This window comes from Perna viridis, chromosome 4 (assembly GCF_037379345.1).
Source record: "Perna viridis isolate PV_CMFRI_1.1 ecotype Kerala chromosome 4, ASM3737934v1, whole genome shotgun sequence".
Lineage (NCBI taxonomy): Eukaryota > Metazoa > Mollusca > Bivalvia > Mytilida > Mytilidae > Perna > Perna viridis.
Window position 1 is genome coordinate 10,404,796 of NC_142448.1, and position 22,100 is coordinate 10,426,895.

The 22,100-nt window shown below is 31.0% G+C and overlaps 1 protein-coding gene across 7 annotated transcripts; it reads left to right on the forward strand.

Annotated features, from left to right (window-relative positions):
• The first annotated feature begins 4,057 nt into the window (after window positions 1–4,057).
• LOC148618807 (nuclear distribution protein nudE homolog 1-like) lies at window positions 4,058–21,689 on the forward strand. 7 transcript variants are annotated; one of them, XM_088578052.1, is made up of 11 exons: window positions 4,068–4,499; window positions 7,915–8,068; window positions 9,539–9,687; window positions 10,248–10,293; window positions 11,973–12,063; window positions 12,656–12,808; window positions 13,558–13,652; window positions 14,408–14,493; window positions 16,156–16,182; window positions 16,619–16,680; window positions 17,453–21,689. In XM_088578052.1, exons 1-10 carry the CDS (start codon window positions 4,420–4,422, stop codon window positions 16,647–16,649), a joined length of 912 nt encoding a protein of 303 aa, XP_088434178.1. In that variant the 5' UTR covers window positions 4,068–4,419; the 3' UTR covers window positions 16,650–16,680; window positions 17,453–21,689. The 7 variants fall into 7 exon arrangements, with proteins under 7 accessions (XP_088434177.1, XP_088434178.1, XP_088434172.1 ...); XM_088578046.1 differs by having other exon boundaries at window positions 16,630–16,680; XM_088578047.1 differs by lacking the exons at window positions 16,156–16,182; window positions 16,619–16,680 and adding an exon at window positions 15,360–15,385.
• The last annotated feature ends 411 nt before the right edge of the window (window positions 21,690–22,100 follow it).

Below are 22,100 nucleotides of genomic sequence, written 5' to 3' on the forward strand. Positions count from 1 at the left end.
ACATGCCACTGTTCAGCAATCAAAATGAATTTCAAATCCTCTGGAAGTCCATGTTATTTTGTATAATTTCTTGACTTGTACAAAACAGAAGCTTTAATTAGCTTTGATGCAACAGCTAATATTTTTTTACAGTCATCAATTGATAAGCACCTAATTACTAATCAATGAACACATGTTTACTGAAACAATTGACAAGACTATAGTCCAAGCTTACTGTGGACAGCAACACTGTACAACATACTGTAGAATAATATGATGTTACTAAGCACACTGTCTTCAGATAACTACTTCAAACACATCTGGTAACATCAAACAACATCAGCGCAACATAATACGACTGTGTGGTTGAACCCTGAACAGTTGGGGCAAGTGTTGACCCAATATTAGTTTTTGACACACTGAAGCATAAGGACTTGCAATTTATTGTGGACACAACATATGGTTTGGACATTAGCTATATTGCACAAAACTTTGAATTCAATTAAAAAAATTTTCAAAATCAGACCAAAAATAAAGAAGTTCATTTTTTTTCAGGTGTGGCCCCTTTGACCCCCTATAACTCGAAAACCGTAAGAAATATCGGAAATCTGATCGAAAGGGTAATGAAGAGGACCAAGGTTCTTGCTGAAATCAAAATAATGTAATCCAGGGACAAAGACCAGATATGGCTAGCAGACACACAACAAAAAACATAAAATAACCACAATAATACATACAAAGTTACTAAAGTACATTAGCAACTCGGACTCCACTAAAAACTAGGAGCATGGACCAGGTACACCAGTCAGGTAAGAGTTCATGATGACGACCACAAAACTTCTATAGCGATGACTTCAAACTTGCAGCAGCATAACCTTGTTCCATAAGCCTAATTGTAGAATTGTAGAAGTCTAGCGCGGTACAAAAAGTCTTCAAAGTTACATCACGCTCTGGCATGACATATGGGTTGTGATAGATAAACTCCATATGCAGGTGCTGAAAATATAAAAGTCGATTTTTTTAAACATTTTTTTTGGTCTGGCCCCTTTGACCTCTTATAACTCGAAAACCGTAAGAGATATCTGAAATCTGATTGAAAAACCCCAGCAAGGATTTTTATGAGGAATCCAATAAAAACACCGAAATATGACCAAAGATACAAAAAGCTTAATTCTTTTAGGATTGCCTAACTTTGACGCGATCTTGAAAACGATCCAAAGCGCATAAAATCTTCTCTACATGTATTAACCAGAATTAAATGAGGAACACAATAAAAAAGAATAATTAAAATCGAAAAAAAAACCATTCTATTTGGGTTTAAATAAAACACATATTTTTACCCTTTTTGGCCGATTTTTCGAAAAACAATAGGGGCCACAAAGTCCAAATTAAATAGGAACCTTCCTTTACTGGTTAATGAAATCATATAAAGATTTCAGAACAATTGGTCAACCACGGCGACGACTGCGCTTTAGCATTATACGACCGCATTTTTTTTTTTTTTTTGGCGGTCGTATAAAAAACACAAGAACAATACTACTAAAGCCAATGGGTATATAGGGCATTAAATTATGGTCAAAATTTAGACAGATGTGGTTAAGCAGTTACCAAATAAACACTTGAAACCCAAGAGTGTAACAGACAGACAAACATCAGCATCACAATATTCATCTCAACCACGCAGGGTATGAAAATCTTTGAGAAATGCTGGTATGACATGGAGGTGGGAGGATAGATATATCAACTTAATGAACATAGATACTATTTGTTTTATTTGTATTTGGGTAAGGCACCAACCAATTTATAAGGGCAGGTTTGTTTTTAAACGATTCCACATCTTATAAAAATATCAGAGCCATGGACAGAACAAAAATTGATTCGATATTCCCCAATCACAATGAAGATGTTCAAAAAGCATCATTCAACAAAAAAGCCAGACCCATCCCCTTTGAGAAAAAAGTGCTAAGAATGTCATTCTACTAGTCACATGAAAATGCATGACAGTAATGCATGGATCATCTGTGAAATGTATACTCTATAGGATGAAGCAGTTATGTATTGATAGAGAAAGTTAATAATTGGAAAATAAAAATCATCACTTTTGTCATAAAGGTTTGATTTCAAACGTCATGTATCATCTATGCATAAGTTAAGGTATAATTGTATGAAGCAGGAGGTGTTTTAGCTGTCTCTCATCTGGAGATACCAAATGTAACTAATTGTTAAAATTGGAATCATTATTTATATAATTATATAAATCCCATTTACGAAAACTGGAGATTGAATGACAAGGCCAATCGCTTCAGTTTGATCAAGAAAGGTGCACAATTTTCCCAATGGGTATTCTGATGGTCAGCTGGAACACATGTTCTTATAACTCGACAATAATATTGTCGATCAGGAGTCAGGGTGCTTCTTTCTAATCAGAGTGGTTTTTCACAGAATAAACCTTTTCCCTACCTTACACTGGTTTATTTTCCTGTATTACATGTAATTGTATAAAAAATCTCTTGAAAAAAAAAAAGATCACACGCTGTACCACAAAACTGAAAAAAAATATTGAGCTCCTTACATAAGACGAATCGACTTATTTCATGTCTTTCGGGAAATAATTGCTTTGCAATTTTGTCAATCATTTTCTTTAAATATATGAGGGTGACTTCATGACAAACAAAATCCAAATGTTTCGTCTATATTGTCGATGACCATGTCATTACTGCACTCTCTGTCAATCGCAATGACTTTTGCTTTCGTATCGCCAACTTTCCATTTAGTACTGCGTATGCTACTTTTGTAGTCAAAATATTTCCTCTGGCCCACTGTTCCTGCAACCTTCTAGTATTTTTGTAGGCAGTATCTCCACGTACACAATTTGTGTACTCGGAGCCTAGTAAACAATTAATATACATTGTATTGCAATTTCATTGGTCAAGAACACTTTGTTCTCAATTTAAATCGAAGATCAGAAGTGATATAGCAGACTTATAAACAAGAGTGACTCAACCATCGAAATCATCCTGATGTATCCGTCAGTGTTTCGAACATTTCAGATTTGTATAAATTGAGCCGTTATTTGAATTACATCGATATGCTGAAAGTTTACCTTCTATTATTGAAGGCCACATACACTTTATGTTTATCATCTTGGTGCTCCATGTAAACAGACAACGAACCTGAATCTCAAGCAAACCGGTGCACTGCTACGATATCGCATGAATTTGTTTTTGTGATATTTTAGAGAAATTAATGTCATTCGTTATCAGAATGGTAAATTTTGATAAGAGGGTTCACGTTTCTTTTTATCCTATCCCTTTTTTGAAATTTGACGATTATTTGAGGCGTAAAAAAAATTATCAATCGATGTAAATTGATTCAGTGATTGAGTACATTAATTACATAATGCGACGATTTTATCAATAAATTGGATAATTAACAACATTTCTGATCTCGTAATATATATCTCTATGTTTTAGGGTAATACACAAAATAATTTATTGTTTTATTTTAATGATCATTCGGTTAAACATCGATATGCAGCCAAAATGTGACATTCTTTGAAATAAATATCAAGAGCTCCCATAAAAATTAATTCAAAATGACAAAATTACAAAATTAGAGCTCCCATAAAAACAATCAACAAAAATGACAAAATTGCAAAATTAGGGATTCGGTTCGGTGACCCGAGAATGATTTTCGATGGGTCTGATATTCTATTTATGCACTGCAGCAAATATCATCATATTCCGGAGCTCTTGGTTTACTTAATTCAAAGAAAGTCCAAATTTTGGTGCATACCGATGTAAAATCGAAGGATAATAAAAATATAATAATGGCACTTAAAAAACTAATAAATAGTATTATTTAATCTCAGCTTATACATCAAAGATAAACCATTTGAAGATTTTACAACAGGCATAGAAGTCTAATGTATAAAAAAAAACCTTGGTTGTACTAATTCAGCACACTAGTGAAATATTTCATCACCACGATGATTATCTAAGTAAAGCTTATAAGAATTTACTTGGTTATTCGATGTAGGGGCGAAGTGGTAAATGATCGAAATCATCAAGGTACGACTATAGATACCTTTGTGCATACGAAGGCAGCTTCCGGTTTTTGAACGACAACCATCTACGAAAGTTAAAATTGACTCAAGAGAAGATTCGCCCTTTAAAACATCTATTTCGGATTTATTTGTGTTCTATTTAAGCTATTCTTGAATACATATTACATTATAGTGCATTTATTACAGAATTGTTTCCACTATAACAGGAAACACCCAGTCACTCCTCCTACAGAAACCCACATAATTTCAATGAACTTGGATAATGTTTATATCAATAATATCTGTTTAGGCTGTACAATGTGAAAACTAGGGAAATAATTCACTGTTATATGTACATATAATACTGTTTAAATCAGTCTTTACAATTAAAAAAAATGGATGATAGCAAACGGTTTGCTAGTGTAGAGGATGAAAGGGATTATTGGAGGAAAACGGCAGAAAAGTTCAAACAAGAGTAAGTTTCATAGCAGTAACATTTAAACAGTAGTTGATGGTGGGATGTATTTTCAGAAAAAAATGACAACAACTTCCTGTATACCAAGGACTTTGTTTATTTTTATACTTAATATTTGTTTTCGTCATACTTTACTTTTCTCAGCTTGCCGAAACTGACTTTTTGTATTGCGCTAGAACTCTAACAAATAGGCATCTTGAACAGGGTTATGTTTGCTTCAAGATTGAAGTCATCACTACAGAAGTTTTATGGTCGTCATCATGAACTCGTGGATCGTTATCTGCACCATGAAAACTCATTTATTCAATGGGTCATACTTTTCCTATCCTTGTTTGTCTACCTCGGACTCGACTTTTTATGAGCAACTCGGTGGGTGTTTCTAGAAAAATAGAGGACGCTTACCCTACTGGTGCACCTGGTCCATGCTCCCAGTTTTTAGTGGAGTTGGAGTTGCTCATTTGCTTTTGTTACTTTGTATGTATGATTTTAGTTACTCTATCTTCTTTGTTGTGTATGTCTGTTTTCCATCTCTGATCTTTATCCCTGTATAACATTCTTTTGATTACTGCTATAACCTTGGTTCCCTTGATTACTCTCTCAATTACATGTAGTCATCACAGTGCCTTGAAATTTTAACACATTCTTGTAGTAGGTATGCCATATGAAAGGATTTCCGAAAAATTTGACATTAACTTCATGTTTAATAAAGTATATTTATTTTCCTCTTATTGTAATTGAATGCACGGCTATCACTAGTGAGCCATCGCTCACAGATTAATTGTTGATCATGTTTTATTCTTACAATAATTATTGTTTATGGTTTTTCATTCTATATGTACAGTGTACAGTGTTGATGTTCTTTACTTTTAGGTCTATGTTTTTCTTTTTCTAGATTTATTTTGCTTTAGTTTCATTTGTGGAACTTCATTAAAAACAAGTAGATTATTTTTGTCTAGTCATGATAATTAAGTTTGAAAGATTTGTTACCCTTGTAGGATAATAAACTAGGACTGTATAATGTTTTTCCCTTCCTGCATTTAAATATAGCTGAATAATAATGCCAATTACTGTAACTACATGTAACAAACATTCCCAGATACTTCACTTCAGGACCTTAAATATTGGATTATGTTGTGAACTTTTTAAGTACATTATTGTACATTTTGTACATGTACACATTGTAAATAGACTGAAATGCTAAGTACATGTACATGTACATTTTAGCAAAAGAAATCTGTTATAAAAAAAATTAAATATAGAAAAATGCACTAAGGGTAGATGTAGGAGGTGAAATCCACATGCTACATTGTAGTACATAGTACATTTTCATGAGTATGTACATAATTAAATATCTGTATGAACATGTACAATATGCATCTGTTTATATATTGTTTCTTGTACATGTACCAGGGTGTACAAGCATATGCACTGTGCTACAATTGAACACTTCCTGCTACTATTTATAAACATTGAAGTCAACGGGGACAAAACAGAGGTGAAATCAAGTCTGTTAATTTATCGACATTTTTTTGACTTTTTAAAAAAGTCATATCGGCCATTATTTTTTGCTAGCTTAAACTATAAAAAATAAATATTTAGTTTCAATTTTGCATTTGTAAACACTTTTATCATTCAGCTACAAAATTATGTGTAGGTGGTCATTAAAGGAAATGGTTCCAATCATTAAGAGCAAAAATTATTGCAAAAATTTTGAATAACACCCGATCATTCATACACTATGTAGCAGGCTTCTAAATTGTATTACACACTTTTACTGTTTTCATGAATGGTACATTTCAGCTCAATAATTAGAAATAAGTGCATTCAATTGATTGTAGCACAGTGTGTATCCTTGTACACCCTGATGTACATTTACATGTACAAGCTATGCCAGAGAATGGCAACCATTTATTTTTGGCCTTACAAATACATGTACATATGTAATTTGTTTGCATTGGAAGTGGATAAACAATCTACATAGTGCTTTTCTTAGATGGACCTTTGAATGTTCTCTTGCTAACAAAGATGTGAAGGGAATCCTGCTTTATATACCCTACTCTAGATTCAACGTCCTTCAATGATTTCATATTAGGCTTGGCACTTGCATCACTGATGTTATTTGACAGTTGTACATGTACATGTACTTGTATCTAGAACCCATTTATTGTAAAGTTTTAAGGTCTAACTGATAGTCTAATTTTTACACCATAATGGATGTCATGTTTTGCATCCTCCTTGTTTATTTGGTCTATGTCCTACATATACATGTACATGTATGAGTGTAAATCTTTTAAGTTAGATAAGTCACAAGTATATGATATAAATAGTATGCATGTCATGAATTGTTAGTCCCAAATGAATTTCAGTCTTGTCAATATAGACTATTTATTATTAAAGGTACATGTATATCTTATCATCTCGATGTTAACCTTGTCGGAATATTAAATATTATGTTAGTAATATTTTAAATATCCTTTAATACACAAGTTATAATAATACTATGGGGCATGTCATTGTTGTGACTTTTGACAATGTTGTCTTGATTAAAGCCCACCTGATGTTATCTGACCCCCTTAGCTAATTATCCAAAACATGTTAGACATTGTAAGTATTAAACCATTGGATCAACTACATTAATTACTTTCTTTATGTAAATAAATTCTTACATTGTTATTTTCTATATAATGACATTGTCACATGTTATACAAATTTGTTCAGGTACAAAAATGTAATTGATACATGTACATGTAAGAATGTTCTGTACTAATGAGAATGGAACTGTGATAAACAAAAACTTGATAAAGTTTTCCCATTCTCAATGTTTTATGCAGAGCTGTTTTCCCCTGTAAAAACCTATAAATTTTGGTTTACAAATAATGTAGCTACAATACTTGTTTCTTTACATGTTTAAAAAAGAGGACTTATGGATCAGTTCCTCTTTTGAACCAACTTCCTAAGGAAAACACTGAAAACCATTGTACTGGTGGTATTGCTTTACAACTAAATAACTGCTTTACAACTAAATAACTGCTTTACAACTAAATAATTTACAACACCATTTTGTATGATTAAATTAATGGTCAAGAACGTGCTAACAGTTCACAGTGTGCTATAGACTTATGAAAAGTGTTTCAATATAGAACACTCATAGACCAAGAAACACATACAAAACCTGAAATAGAAACACTTTAAATATTGAAAATAAATACATTAGTTTCCAGATATTTTTTATAATTAAACAATCATTTGTGGGTTCAGGGTATGAATGTTCCTGCTCAACCTTGTGTTGTTTCTTTGTATGAAAATTGAAGTTTCCAAATCCTGTTTTCTGTAATTTTTTTTCTTCATGTAAAATTGAAATACATTATATATGCCATGGTGTTAGATATTGTAACAGTTTTTTTTCTCTTTTCAGTTTGGAAGAGACCAAAGAAGAATTGGAAGAATTTCAGATCAGTAGTAGAGAATTAGAACTAGAACTTGAAGCACAGTTAGAACAACTAGAAAGTAAAAACAAGGACAACGATAGCCAAATTAATAAACTTCAGACAGATAATGATGGTTTAAGGGTAAACTTTATTTACATGGGAATTAGGTGGGGCAAAAGTATTTACATTAATTCTGTCATTCTGTAAAACTTTATCTGTTGATTTAAGATTTCATGTATTGGTGTGATTGAAACTAGTTACCAAAATGTTCAGCTAAAAATATTTGTTACCATATACACTTATATGTTCAATTTTACACCAACCTATTGACTCAAAACTCTCTGTGGTCTCATGCAATCTTCATTTAAGAACATGTTGGCCTAACAAGCCAACAAAAATTGTTGACAAATTTGGAAAGCCTGATCATAATTGATATTATTATTGTATGTGCCTATGTGGGCTTGTTCTTAAGTTTTGAACTGGTCTGATTATAGCTGTATACTGAAATCTGGTCAAATAAGTTAACTGTTAATCTCATATGAAGGACAGATTTTGGATGACTAACAGTCAGGATACCACTGTAACAGATGGCCATTGATCTATAGAAAGTTTATTTACCATTCTATAAACACTTAATGGGCAATTATTGATTAACATGTAATGAATTCTGATACCTAACCTGGTTGGTTTAATTGAAAATCATTACAAAAATTGGGTCAAATTACATTAACTATAAAAATGAATAGAACAAGAAACATGTTGGTTGTTACTTAAACATGTATACATGCATTTTACATGTACTTTAGACCTACATGTCATATATTTATCATTTAAAATATTTCAAATTGATAACATTTGAGTGTTTTTGAATTGCATACATGACAATGAATGTTATACAATGTACTGTGTAATTTATAAAACACCTCATATATGAGAAGATCCTTAATTGAAATTTTATTATGTTATGTGCCATGTCACAAAAGTAAGACTTGCATTGACTTTTGGGGTTGTGACCCCTGAAATGTTTGGTAATTAGGGTCTAAAAAGGGACCAGGCTCAAGCATTTTCATTATTTCCAGACAATACAAATGTAAAATGGATCTTTGTGCCATACCAAAAAAGAAAGACTAGGATTGATTTTAGGGGTAATATTACTGGAACTATTATTGATTTATATTATAAATAAGGACCAAAAAAAGGACCACTTTTATTCTGGTAAAATTCTTATCCTGTGTCAAATATTTAGTACTGAGCTGTCCCTACTAGGATCCAACCTTTGCAGTTGTATCAGGCTCCATCAGCAAAGAATTTTATTTATTTTAGTTCTGTAGGGAGTAGGAGGCTGTATTGCTAACTGCGGTACCTTTGAGAAAGGTTTGAGGTCTATAAAAATATTTTACCCATGGTTTCATGATTCATTATCTGTGGAGAGTTAAAAGTACTGTGTACTAATAGCTTGTCATCTTATCATACTAGCGTCTATATTATGTGTCAATGTAAAGCCTATTTGATTACTTTACTCAAACTGCAATACATGTAGTGGTACATTTGTGAAATTGTACATATAAGATTAAACTAGATAATTTCGTTGACATTTTATCATATTTCCAGGAAAAATTAAGCCAATTACAATCTAGTAGTTATAAACGTATCACAGAATTAGAAGATGAATTAGCAGAAGTCAGGGCATTCAAAGAGGAGTTACAAAAATATATCAGAGAACTGGAACAGACAAATGATGATTTAGAAAGAGCTAAAAGGTCATAATAATAGAAGTATATTCTACCTTTAGGGCTGTTGTAAAAAGCAATATTACATATATCTACAAAGTACATGATTAGTATAATTCAACCACTAAAAGTGTTATATTGAATAATTAAAGGGGAGACATGATGGTATGAAAAATCTTAAATAAAAATGTCCGACCTTGAAACTTGTTTCCCTATTTATGACCTTGCCCTGATGTAAGTAGGGAAAATAGTTTTCATCTTTTAATAAACAATGAAAATCAAATGTAACGTTATGTTGGTGGTCTAAGAAATATTAACAGCCATATATATTGTGAAGTTTTAGATTATGTAAGATTTAATATACATGTACACATGTACATGTAGTATACATGTACACATGTACATGTAGTATACATGTACACATGAACTTTTATGAAAATCTGTTTTTTCAAAAAGATACATTTTGCTGCATTGTTAAACATGTGTCAATTTAAAAAAAATATTTTAATGCAATCCTAATGATTGTCGTCTTTAGATTAAATGAGGTGAATTAAAGGTGATTTTATATGCTAACTATTGTATTATTTCAGAGCTACTGTTGTGTCATTAGAAGATTTTGAGGGCAGACTTAATCAGGTTTGTACATGTACTTTAAATGAATGACTGATTTGCAAGAAGTGATTTTCTTTGCTACTCTTATGATTCTAGAAACCAATATGCAAATCATACAAAATTTAACTTCCCTGGGCTAATATCAGGAAGTGAGACTTCCAGAATCTGTGTGTCTATTATACTATTTCTTCCTTGCAATCATTTTTGACTGAAAATCATGAATTGTTTCCTACCATGCTTTGTACATGCTTGGCGCTGAGAAAAACCTGACCCTATTAATTTCAGGCCGTGAGGTTTTTAATTTTGAAATGAATGAAATTATTAAGTAGGTCAGTGAGTGCCAATTCTGCATCAGTTTTCAAAGACCCTGATATTGTCTACTATACATGACAAATATGTTGTCGCACCAGCAGACAAAGCTCAAAACAACATTGTTTTTGTCTGCAAAACTTTTTACATCCAATGTTTATCATCAGAGGTAGATGTAGAAAATAGTAGCAGTGATAAGACCTATACTGCTACCACACTCTCTAAAGAAGAGATTGTGGAAAATGATAAATCTGTGCAATCCTCTTTTGGTCTCCAGTGTTCTCCCCAGGCCCTTAAAGCACTGCACTTTACAGCACTATGGAGATTGGCACTGTGCTATCTTGCTACCAGCACTGTGCTGTAAACTTAAATTTGAGGATTAAAAATCAATTATGACAGGAAACGTGTGTGCATCGAGGTCTTTTACGGCATCCTACAAGGTACATTTGTAATTAGCAGTAAACACACTATGGTCAGTTGATCACCAAGTGACCATACTGTAGGTGTCTGAATCCTAGGACATTGCCGACAAGATTCTTTATCAGTCACCCCACCTGGCCACAAATTAATTTTAATGAAGGTGTCAATCAGATATTAATATCTGATACTGAACCAATCAAAACTGACTATGGTGAAAATTCACTCCACCCTGGCCAAAAGCATGAGAGAATATCTTAAATTTTTTTGTTAATTTAAAAAGGAAAAATACAAAATGGTATTAAAGTTATAATTACTGCAAAAGAAGAATACAAGATTGAAGTCATCACTACAGAAGTTTTATGGTCGTCATCATGAACTCGTGGATCGCTACGGTGTATCCATCTGTGCCATGAAAACTGATTTGTTCAACATGTCATAGTTTTCCTTTCCTCTTTTGTCTACGCCGGACTTGACTTTTTATAAGCAACTGTGGTGATTCTAGAAAAGCAGAGGACCCTTACCCTATGGTTGCACCTGGGCTATGCTCCCAGTTTTTAGTGGAGTCTGAGTTGCTCTCTTGCTTTTGTTACTTTGTATGTATGATTTTAGTAACTTAATGTTCTTTGTTGTGTATGTCCATTTTCCATGTCTGGTCTTTGTCCCTGTATTACGTTCTTTTGATTACCGCTATAACCTTGGTTCCCTTGATTATTCTTTCAAGGATAAAGTGCAAGATATCAGCAATTTATTTAAGTTGACTGGTGATATCAGAGCTTTTTTTCCATGTTTTACTTCATTGAATACAAAAGTTGATTCATTTACTGTTTCATACTTGGTCTAAATAAAATTGCTGATAGTAAATAGATTCTAAATTGTAGGTCATATCACTTACCAATGAAAGTTTACATATGTTTACTGGGAAACACTCTGCCTTCAGAAACAATGATCCTGATATTATTTTTTTTCATTTACAGGCAATTGAACTGAATGCTTTTCTACAAAGTGAAGTTGACGAAAAAGAAGTGCTGGCAGAAACTGTTCAGCGATTAAAAGATGAAACTAGGGGTTAGTCTGATAGTTTATGCCTTTGAAAGTATTGTATCCTACAATAGATTAAGCCATTTGTGTAGTTTTATTCATTTACAAACATCGTAAACACATGTTAATATAGTTGTTTGAAAAATTCAGTAATCTTTCAAATAGCATTTACATGTATTTCTAAGTTGGAAACAAAACAACTGCAGTGATTTATTTTTTTACAATAGGTACATTCAGTTTGATCTTTTGCCAAATAGAAGATTTCTATTTACCATTTCCTATATAAAAAAGTACATGGAAACTTTCACAATTCATTCTTGATTTTTTCTTTTTGAAGCCAATTGTTTTGTCCATGGATTACTCTTTGTAACCATTTCCTATATAAAAAAGTACATGGAAACTTTCACAATTCATTCTTGATTTTTTCTTTTTGAAGCCAATTGTTTTGTCCATGGATTACTCTTTGTAACTTTGGTTTAGTTCTCAGAAGAAGATGACTCATGCTATTCAGCAATGACTTTGTAAAAATGTGGTTACTACATCGTATCTTTTTTTGTTATTTTTTGTTGGCAGAATGACCATTATATCTTAATATAATTTTAATGTGATTAAATTACAGATTTAAAGCAAGAATTACATGTCAATAATGCTTTTGGAGGTGAAAACACAGAAGGTGATGAGAAATCAACACCTAGTCAACCTATAGATTCTAATAAATTAGCAGACAATGGTTTGATTAGCTCACAAGCTTTTAAAACTCCTCCAATGAAAGGTAATTGTATGATGAACTCTGTCTAAACAGAATTAAATCATGGAAATCTGTTAAAACTACATGCACTTATCCTTCTTTGTATTGATTTCTATCTACCCATACATGTACTGGTACCTGTACTTAATCTTTGTATTGATTTTTATCTACGCATATGTGTACTGGTACCTGTACTAAATCTTTGTATTGATTTCTATTTACCCATACGTAAACGGGTACCTGTACTAAATCTTTTATCCAACAAGAGTCTGGTTCATATAGGCTTCATTGTACATATGCATTTACTATCAAGCAAATTTCCCTATCTGACAGTTGTTTGTTCAAAGGAAAGATAATGAACAGGTGGTTTAAGTCTATCTATGGACTTAGTATTTATTGATTAAATACGGAGGAACAGGTGTTTTGTGGTATAGATAAAACTTTTTTCATTTTAAGAAAGAATTACATTTTCCAATGACAAGTATAAATGCACTTGATATTTAGATGATTAAATTGAAACATTAAGAGTTTTACAAAAAAAACTTTTAGATAATCATTCCAAAATACCCTCCTTTTTAACTTCACATTGCTATCTTCTTATTTTGACCATAGTCACTCTTATAAAATACTGCTTGGCATGTATGACTTATAGTATTTAGAAATGATGGTATTGTTTTATTTTTATAGTATTTAGAAATGATGGTATTGTTTTATTTTTTTGGTCAATGATATTTTTTTCTGATTCTGAAATGTAAAAGTGTTTTATTTTGTAGGTCTTCCTCCAACTAATAATGGTAGTACACCTTTAACACCCTCTGCTAGAATCTCAGCTTTAAATATAGTGGGAGATTTATTACGCAAAGTTGGGGTAGGAAATTATATTTACTGCATGTATGATTTAATTATTGGTATTCATTTGATAACCAATAAAAGAAGAAATTGGTCTTACATATTCTTGGTTCAGATCTACCTGTCCTTTAAAAAGAATTACAAAAAAACATCAGAAACTCAAAATAACAAAGCAAGTATCAAAACGAACAAGCATAAAACCTTAAGATACAAAAAGTTAAAATAAATGATTCTTTAAGATATAGCTATGAATTCTCTATGGTTTGGTTGTTTCATCTACTTTTTAGACAGCTAGATTATTATGACATCACACAAAGGAGAATTTGATGGGTTGGGATCAGGACAAAAGCCAGGGGGCTTTTGTCCAAGGGGCTTATGCCTAGACCCGATTTTGATATAAAAAAAATCACATCACCATCACTGTTGTGATTGGTTGTTGTGTTATTGTGGCAATTGTGTATTAAATTTTAACGAAAGCTCTTTTGTTGTACTCTGGTAACAACATTTGTGACATCATTGACAGAAAATCACTAAAAGTTTTGTCATGGAGGATGCCAAAAAAAAGAAGGCTTAATAACTTATGAAAATTAAGTATTGCAAAATATCAACTTATTTTAGTTATTTTCAACATCAGTTACTATGAATATTTAAATATAAACAGACATTAAAAACAAGTATTTAAATTCAAATTTAGGTATCTTTGATTAAAAGTATTCAATGAATGAATTTTGATACATTCAATTTTATCACATAGTATGAATGTGTATTATACAGGCTCTAGAGACCAAATTAGCATCATGTAGAAATTTTGTGAAAGACCAACCCAGAGAGAAGAAATCAGGGGGAGCTAACTCACCCAAGTTAGTATACATAACTAAATGTTTTGATGATCCATCAATATTGTCTTGTACTGTTTGAAGTATAAATCTTAATCTGGTAACAATGAATAGGATGATAAATTGTAAATGAATACATCTAATTTAATTGCAAGTACCAAAGAACTCAGGGATTTTATAATATTCTTTTATATAAAGTTATATATTGTTATTTTAAAAAGTTTGCTTTTTACAAGTTATGTATTAAAGTATTCATTAACATTTTCCATCATCAGTGAAATCAGAAAACATCTAGGTGAAATCAGAGAGTAATGGGAAGAAAAAAATTGTGCTTGTGAAATATAGAAATTGCACTCAAAAACTAGAGAAATCATCATTATATGATACATGTATTTCATTTTGATTTACGGACTTGGTGATTAAAATTTTAACAATGTACCATTTATAATAATGTTCAGAATTTGATTGGTCCTTTAACATTCTTTGTATAGATTTCTAAGGTCTTCTCTAATCCTTATCACTATAAGCTACTCTGGCCAGCATTTCATTATACATTTAATTTTACTGTTTGAAAAAAACCTATATGTATGTTTAATTATACTTCAATGTTTAGGGGAAGAAGTATGTGAAGAAAAAATAATTAGTGAGACACCTGCAAGGGGAAATCATATCACATGATTTAAGTTCATTTGAAGTAGGGGATATTTTCCCTTTGAGTTTGCTTACTATATTTCTAGTTAGGAGCTGTTTTGAATCCATTCCATTCATTCCCCCCAACTAAAATCAAGAAAAAATATATGTATTACATTTACACAACTGGTCTGAAGCCAGAGTTTAGTAAAAATTGATTTAGAGAAGTGATAACTGTTGCATTTTATTGGTTTGTGTAGGAAAAAAATGGAAACTTATTGTTTAGGTTAGTATAAAGCTTTTAACACGGACTTGATGGTTTAATGAATAAATTTTCCAGTGTTAAAGGTTGTAGCAGCAGTTAGTTCTGACAAAGGTTGTATTTTATGTACAGCATGAACTAACTTCAATGAATGTTCAATGAAATAGGCACTTGTCTGAATTACATGTATCAATAAAATGGGAAAATCTTATCTTCTTTAATCATATCTATATCCTGCCACAGTAGTAGAGTGAATGTATCCACCCTTTTACTTGTGAATGTTTCAGTAATTATCAAGGAAAGTTGAAGTTAATGCAAGCATGGTAGTTCAAAAAGAAAATGTGCATAAAAATAATTTTTGGTAATTCCCTGCATATTGTTTCATTTGAATGATCTACTTGTGCATGAAGCTTACTGATGTTTTTTACGCCAAATTAAATTCTTCAATCCAACAAATTTTTATTGTCCTGCATGAGGTTTATTTCCTGCAGAAGTTCCCATTACTGGATTAAATATGACCCAATTACTTGGGTTGTTGTTCATTTTTGCTATATACCGTAGGATATTGTTCCTAGTTTGGTGTACCTGTATTAGATTTCTGTGACAAGGAACATTGTCTTCCTCAACACTACAGTATCACTATATCATTTTAAATCTTGTTTAAAATGTTGAATGTCATTTTATCACAAGTGTAATAGTTTATTAGATCATCCTGCTTGCAAATTTTGATCTTTTTGTTGCTTCATTTTCATGACCCATTACTAATGTATTCATCACTCTTTGGTTCTCTGTAGGTCAGATTTTCTTGGAGGGCGTTCAAGGTGATTATTGTACCTTATCCTTCTTTCATTTACTGTTGTCATTATGTTTTCACATAGAATATAAATGTTTAAGTATTGTTTACAAAAAATATGTTGAAGATAAAAATGTATAAGCATTTTAATGATTTCAAATCGTTTGATTAATATATATAGGAAAATACAATATTGATTTTAATTTATCAGTTATATATATACATATTAGTCTAGCAAGCTGTTGTTTCCATCTGAATGTGTCCTTGAGAGGTTTTTAATTTTTTATATCCAGAAAAAGTTATTGTATCAGTTTGTGGACAACAAACTGCTGTTAATACGACCGACTAGGGTCAGTTTGCATAATGTTAAATACTAAGAAAAAAATAAATTCAGAACACATCCTAGGTTCACAGTTAAGCTTAAAAAGACAAAAGTTTAAGTAACAAGAGTGTGTTTATTACAGTTCCTTTCCAGGCTGTTTATACTTGGTGTGATTTTGATATCATGGTCTGTTTGGATGTTAGGGTATTTACATGGTTATCTCCCTTTCTTAGAACAATTCATAGCTATGCAAAGCATGATTATACCATAGCACAATCTACAAATTGCACAAGTTTTGCAGTGTTTTTTTAAATTAAGATTAATTTAATTTCAATATCAAACTATAGCTATTAAACCGTAAAAAATAGATACTAGTGACTCACAGCAGCTGATTGATTGAATTGTCAATATTTCATTAATTCAAGTAATTCTTATGTCAGTAGAGTTTAGTAACTGCTATGTGATAAGAAATGTTTACCCTGGCACATAATGCAATAGGCTTTACTTTCCATTGCTTTTATCATGTTATGAAATTTGCATATAACTGCCTTACACGACACCTTCACTGATCAGAAGGTACATTATTATAAAAATATCCAGCAAATATGATTACATTGTGTCAAATTAGATTTCATATCCTTAGATCAAGTAGGAAATTTTCTTAAAGTTTTTTTTTCTCAATAGTACTTATTTGTCTTTATAAAAAAATGAAAAGCCATTGTGGATGTATATGATGATATACATTGTGTCATTCATACTTATTTTATATCTCGATTGTTTTACCTAAGGCCATTGTTGTAGAATTAAGCAGGGCATTATTTTATTTTATTTGGACTAGCTTTTTTGGAAGCAGTATCTGGCAATCTTAGGAATAATGGATTACTACAAATTTTAGAAAGTGCATTTTTTGTTGTTGATTCCTATCTGAAGTACCAGTTCTAATTTTTAATAATTTCAGTAGTACTTTTTATTTCAGTAGGGCTAAGAGAATCAACAGAGGAACATCTCTGCCTCCCCAACAAGGAGCAAAGATACCAGTGTAATGATTGGTGACCTCAAACTTCTTTTATGTGATTAAACTCTGGGTTTTACATGGATCATGACCAAAGGAAATTTATATTGTAGTTCAAAGAGACAAAAATGTTTTTGGCTGTATACAATCACTCTGCATTGATTGAATGAATAAGGCATAAGTGTATCCACGAAGATGTAATGAATTTGTGTATAGTACAGCTGTATAGGAATTGCCTTCCATTCATCAGAAATTATGTTAAAGAAACTAAGAAGTGAAATATCTTGCAGTCAACAATAAATTATGGGTAAAGAATACAAGCAAAATGGCTTTTGTTTTAGTGGTCAGTCTGGTATAGGATGTTGCTAGACTACATGGCTTTCATACCTGTGTTATGATCTGTTGACATTTATTATGATATTATTTGTGTCATTGTAATTATGCTATTGATTATATGTGATGCTTGTTTTAATTTTGTTGGTTTATAATGTGTAAGGTTATGGGTTAGAATTTATAAATACCATTCACCTGTACAGGATTATCAGAAGTTCATCTAATATTGGGTGAAATAACTTATATGGCAAAATATGTGGGAAAAAAATTCTTTACAGTAGGAAATTGTAGTTTCTTAAATTTAAACTTTTCAATTTATTTTAAAGGAAAAGAGTAAGTAAAAATCTTTGTGAAAAATTTCAACTTATTTTTTTTATTTAAACGAGTACTAGTGTATGGTACTCTACAATGGGTGATATCTTGAACATTGTTTTAAGTTGACTTGGAAATTCAGATTTATATTCATGATAGATTTCAGTAATGGCCTAATGAGACCTTTCTGATTTATGGCATTTTTATGGTATCTTGCCAATGACTTAATTCTCAGATTTTTCATTACAATCCCATTTCTTCCATTTTCAGTTATTTATATTCATCATCATATTACTACATTGTACTGTCATTAATCTATTATGTAACTATTAAAGATTATCATATTTTGGGGTAACAAGGTTGCAGCTTAAAATGGTGCTGCTTACAACTTTTATGACAATAAAACATCAATTTACATGTCTGTTAGTACTCAAAACTGATGGAAAGACTCTAATTTAGAGGCTTTTTTTCAATATTAATCAGAATTTTTTACAAATCATGAACATTGCTGTCCTTTTTAAGAAACAAACCAACAATTAATGAACATTCAACAATGCAGAAATGATCGCTTTTATCTGCTGCTTTTGTGTTACATTTAAGTATTTCATCAGGCATGCTTGTTGTTTCTTTTTTTAAAAATAATAGTTTGTTGAGAACCATGAAATCTTGATTTCATTTAAAAGTTTTCTTTTGTCAGTCTCTATTCTAAAGTATTATAATGCTTATCACTAGAAGAAAAGTAGTATGTTTTTGTTATTTTTGTTATGTTTGTTACTAATAATAAGACTGATGCAATATGAAAAATTATGCTGCCTCATGTAAATTGTTATACTCAGTTGTTGTTACATACACTTAGGTCAGATTATTTGTTACATATATTTTTTAGAAGTAGAAAGTGTTCGCAATTAACTCTGCCTTAAATAGCTTTGTCTTCCAAAATCTATAATGTTTTATTCTCCTTTAAAATAAAAATTATGTTACTTACAAAGTACAGTATGAATTTTTTTTTCATGTTCAAACTCCGCAACTGCAAATGGTATAATTGTGTGCATTGATACGTATATATTGGCTTCAACGGAATTTGTACATCATGTTAAATACTCATTTAAGAGGCTCATTTCCCAAGGCAGGATTGATTGTGAATGTTTAGATATTGGTTCATAAAGAAAAGTTGATGTGCTGTTAGAGGTCTGTAGTTGATAGATAAAATTAGAGCATGTCTTTTTTTTAAGGAGAAAATATATTTTCAACAGCACCAGTATAAGTGAAACACATTTTGTGGACTTAATTGTTTGGTTCTCAGTCCCTCTGTCTTCTCTTCTATTTTTTGTTGAAAAATCTAAAACATTTTTCTGCATTTATATGTGCTCAGTTTTCATCCTTCATTATCTATGCAGTAGTATTTAAAGGTTCTTAAACTCTTTTCGAACATTTAAGTTTCTATCCTCTGTGTTGAGACAATTTTATATATATTTCCATGTTTTTTTTCTTTTTATTAATCCCATTGCATTAATCAGATTCTGACATTTTGTAATTATATTTGATAAAGTTTTTAATGAAGAAAATATATGTTGCCATTGCTGCAATACTACAGTTCTTTGAATACTTTGGAATAGGCTTAGATGTTGTCCTTTAATACTTATTATGTCTGTCCTTAATAGAATATCCAACTATGTTCTAAAATCATCTAACTGTAACTAAAAGAAATGCCAATATTTCCTTCTTTTTTATACCATGTATACTTATCTATTTGTCATGAATAGTATTTGTTAGGAGTTTCTAAATGTGTTTTATATGGTTGTGATATTCTAATAATTTAGACATGAATGTATGGATCATAAGGGCTTTTCTGATTTGTTATTCAAGATAAGTGTGGCTTTTATTGTTATATATTGAGATATCTAAACACTCATTTCACTGACAGTTTACTAGTACCTTTTTCATTAGAGGTTTTAACAGATTTTTTCCAAAGGATGTTGGACCCCAGATAATATTTCCAGGTAGAATTTGATTTATTTACTGTATTAGAAACCTACGGTTGACAGTATTCAGATTACTCCCTCTTAAAAAAAGTAGGGTAATAAGTTTTTTGCAAATGTGTTATAGGCCGAACTTCATGCATCCTTTTGCAAGGCATGCCAATATGAGTATAATTGATATTGGAATGAAATATGTCCAAGTGTTGAAACATTTTTTCAAATCACATTCAATAATTGTCCTTGAGCAAGCTCTGAGGTAAGGTGTCATATCTATCGATAAGGCCTCTGTAGCTTATAACGTTGTTATTTAACAGGTTATACCTGCCTTATGGAAAATCTATATGACAATTTATACATACATGTAGTAAAGCAAGGAATATGTGTCAGTGATGTAGGATAGAAATACAAAAAGTGCTGTTTCAATGTTTTAGAAATTATATTTCCTTTCTACCAGGACAAGTGGAATCTAAGTATAGTTAAGTTGGTTTTTTTTTTAATTAAGAGAATACACATTTCAATTGTCTGTTTGCTTTTTCATGGGAATTAGTTAAAATTGAAATAAATCTTAGAAAGCATTGTTTCATGTCCTTATACCATGAATTAGATTTTCCCCCTTTCCAATACACAAAAAAATGTCTGCATTCTTTTCATGTGAAGCATTGGTTTTGGTAAATATTGTCATATACATTATGATGCTGTCACTTTGATTTTTGGTTGGTTTTTCCTTAATTTAACACATAACCTGTAATCTTGGCACCTTTGAGTTTGGATTTGCAGTACATTTTGTAGTTTTTTGAAAAAAAATATTTCTTCTTTTTAGGGTGTTTAAATTAAAGCAATTTGAAAGTTTAATTTGATGTAACAGTAAGCATGTACAAATGTATTTATCTAAGACATTTTCTTATAAGTGATCTATTATGAATGCTGAATAGAATTAGATGGTGAATCAAAATTCAACCTGACATCTTTTTAGGAGATCTACACTGTTAAAAAATATTTCAAAAAATTGGAAGGTTTGTCCAAATTTACAGATTTTTCAAATTCATGCCAAAAAATTTCAAAATTTGTGAGTCTGCTAATGTTATGTGCTAAATATTAGACAGGTATTTCAGTCTTGCCTATTATCCTGGAATTAATTTGAGTACCTTCCACTGTGTTGTTTTTTCACTGTTGCTTGTCACAATTTAAATATGTAGGTCTGATTCCTGTTTCATGAAATGATAAACTGCCAAGCTCATGTTATCAGTATTTCATTTAATGACATGGAATTGTATTTTGCTACTGAATGTCTTGCTGATTATTATTTTCTGATTATTTTATATATTACAAATAAATTGTAGATATAGGTACATGAAATATGATAGAGTAACAAGTTAAAACTATTCTGAATGTATCTGTTGGAACATGAGTACAAACTATTTCTGTTTTTATTTCTGTGAAATTATAGGACTTGATCTTTCTTTTGTATATTGTGTAGAATTTTATGATAAACAGCTCATCTGCTCCAGTTTGACTATAAATAGTATTTTAAATTTGTGACTTGGATAAAGCACTAAATTAAAGAAATGGAATAATGATGTTGTATTTGTTTATTTTATGTAAGCCCTTGTTTGTTTGTTCTTAAGTTGTTTTTTTTTTTTTTAGCTCTGTATAAAAAAATTCCAAGCAAAACACACTTGATTGGTCCTGTTATGAGTTAACTATATGTGAATGAATGACTACAATCAAGATACAACATTTTGTTGTTGTTTATTTTGAAATTAGGACACCAAACTTAGAATTTACACCTCTTTTGTGTAATGGAGAAGTTTAAAGTGTACTAATACTTCCTTTGCTTAGGATTATGTTACACTAGAAGGAATCTGGCTAATATTTTTGAAAAAAAGTTTGACCAAAGATTAAATTTAATACCACTCTTAAATTTTTGCATTCATATAATGACAAGCACAGGGGCTTAAGTTCTTGAGATTGATTAATAAAATTGTCAA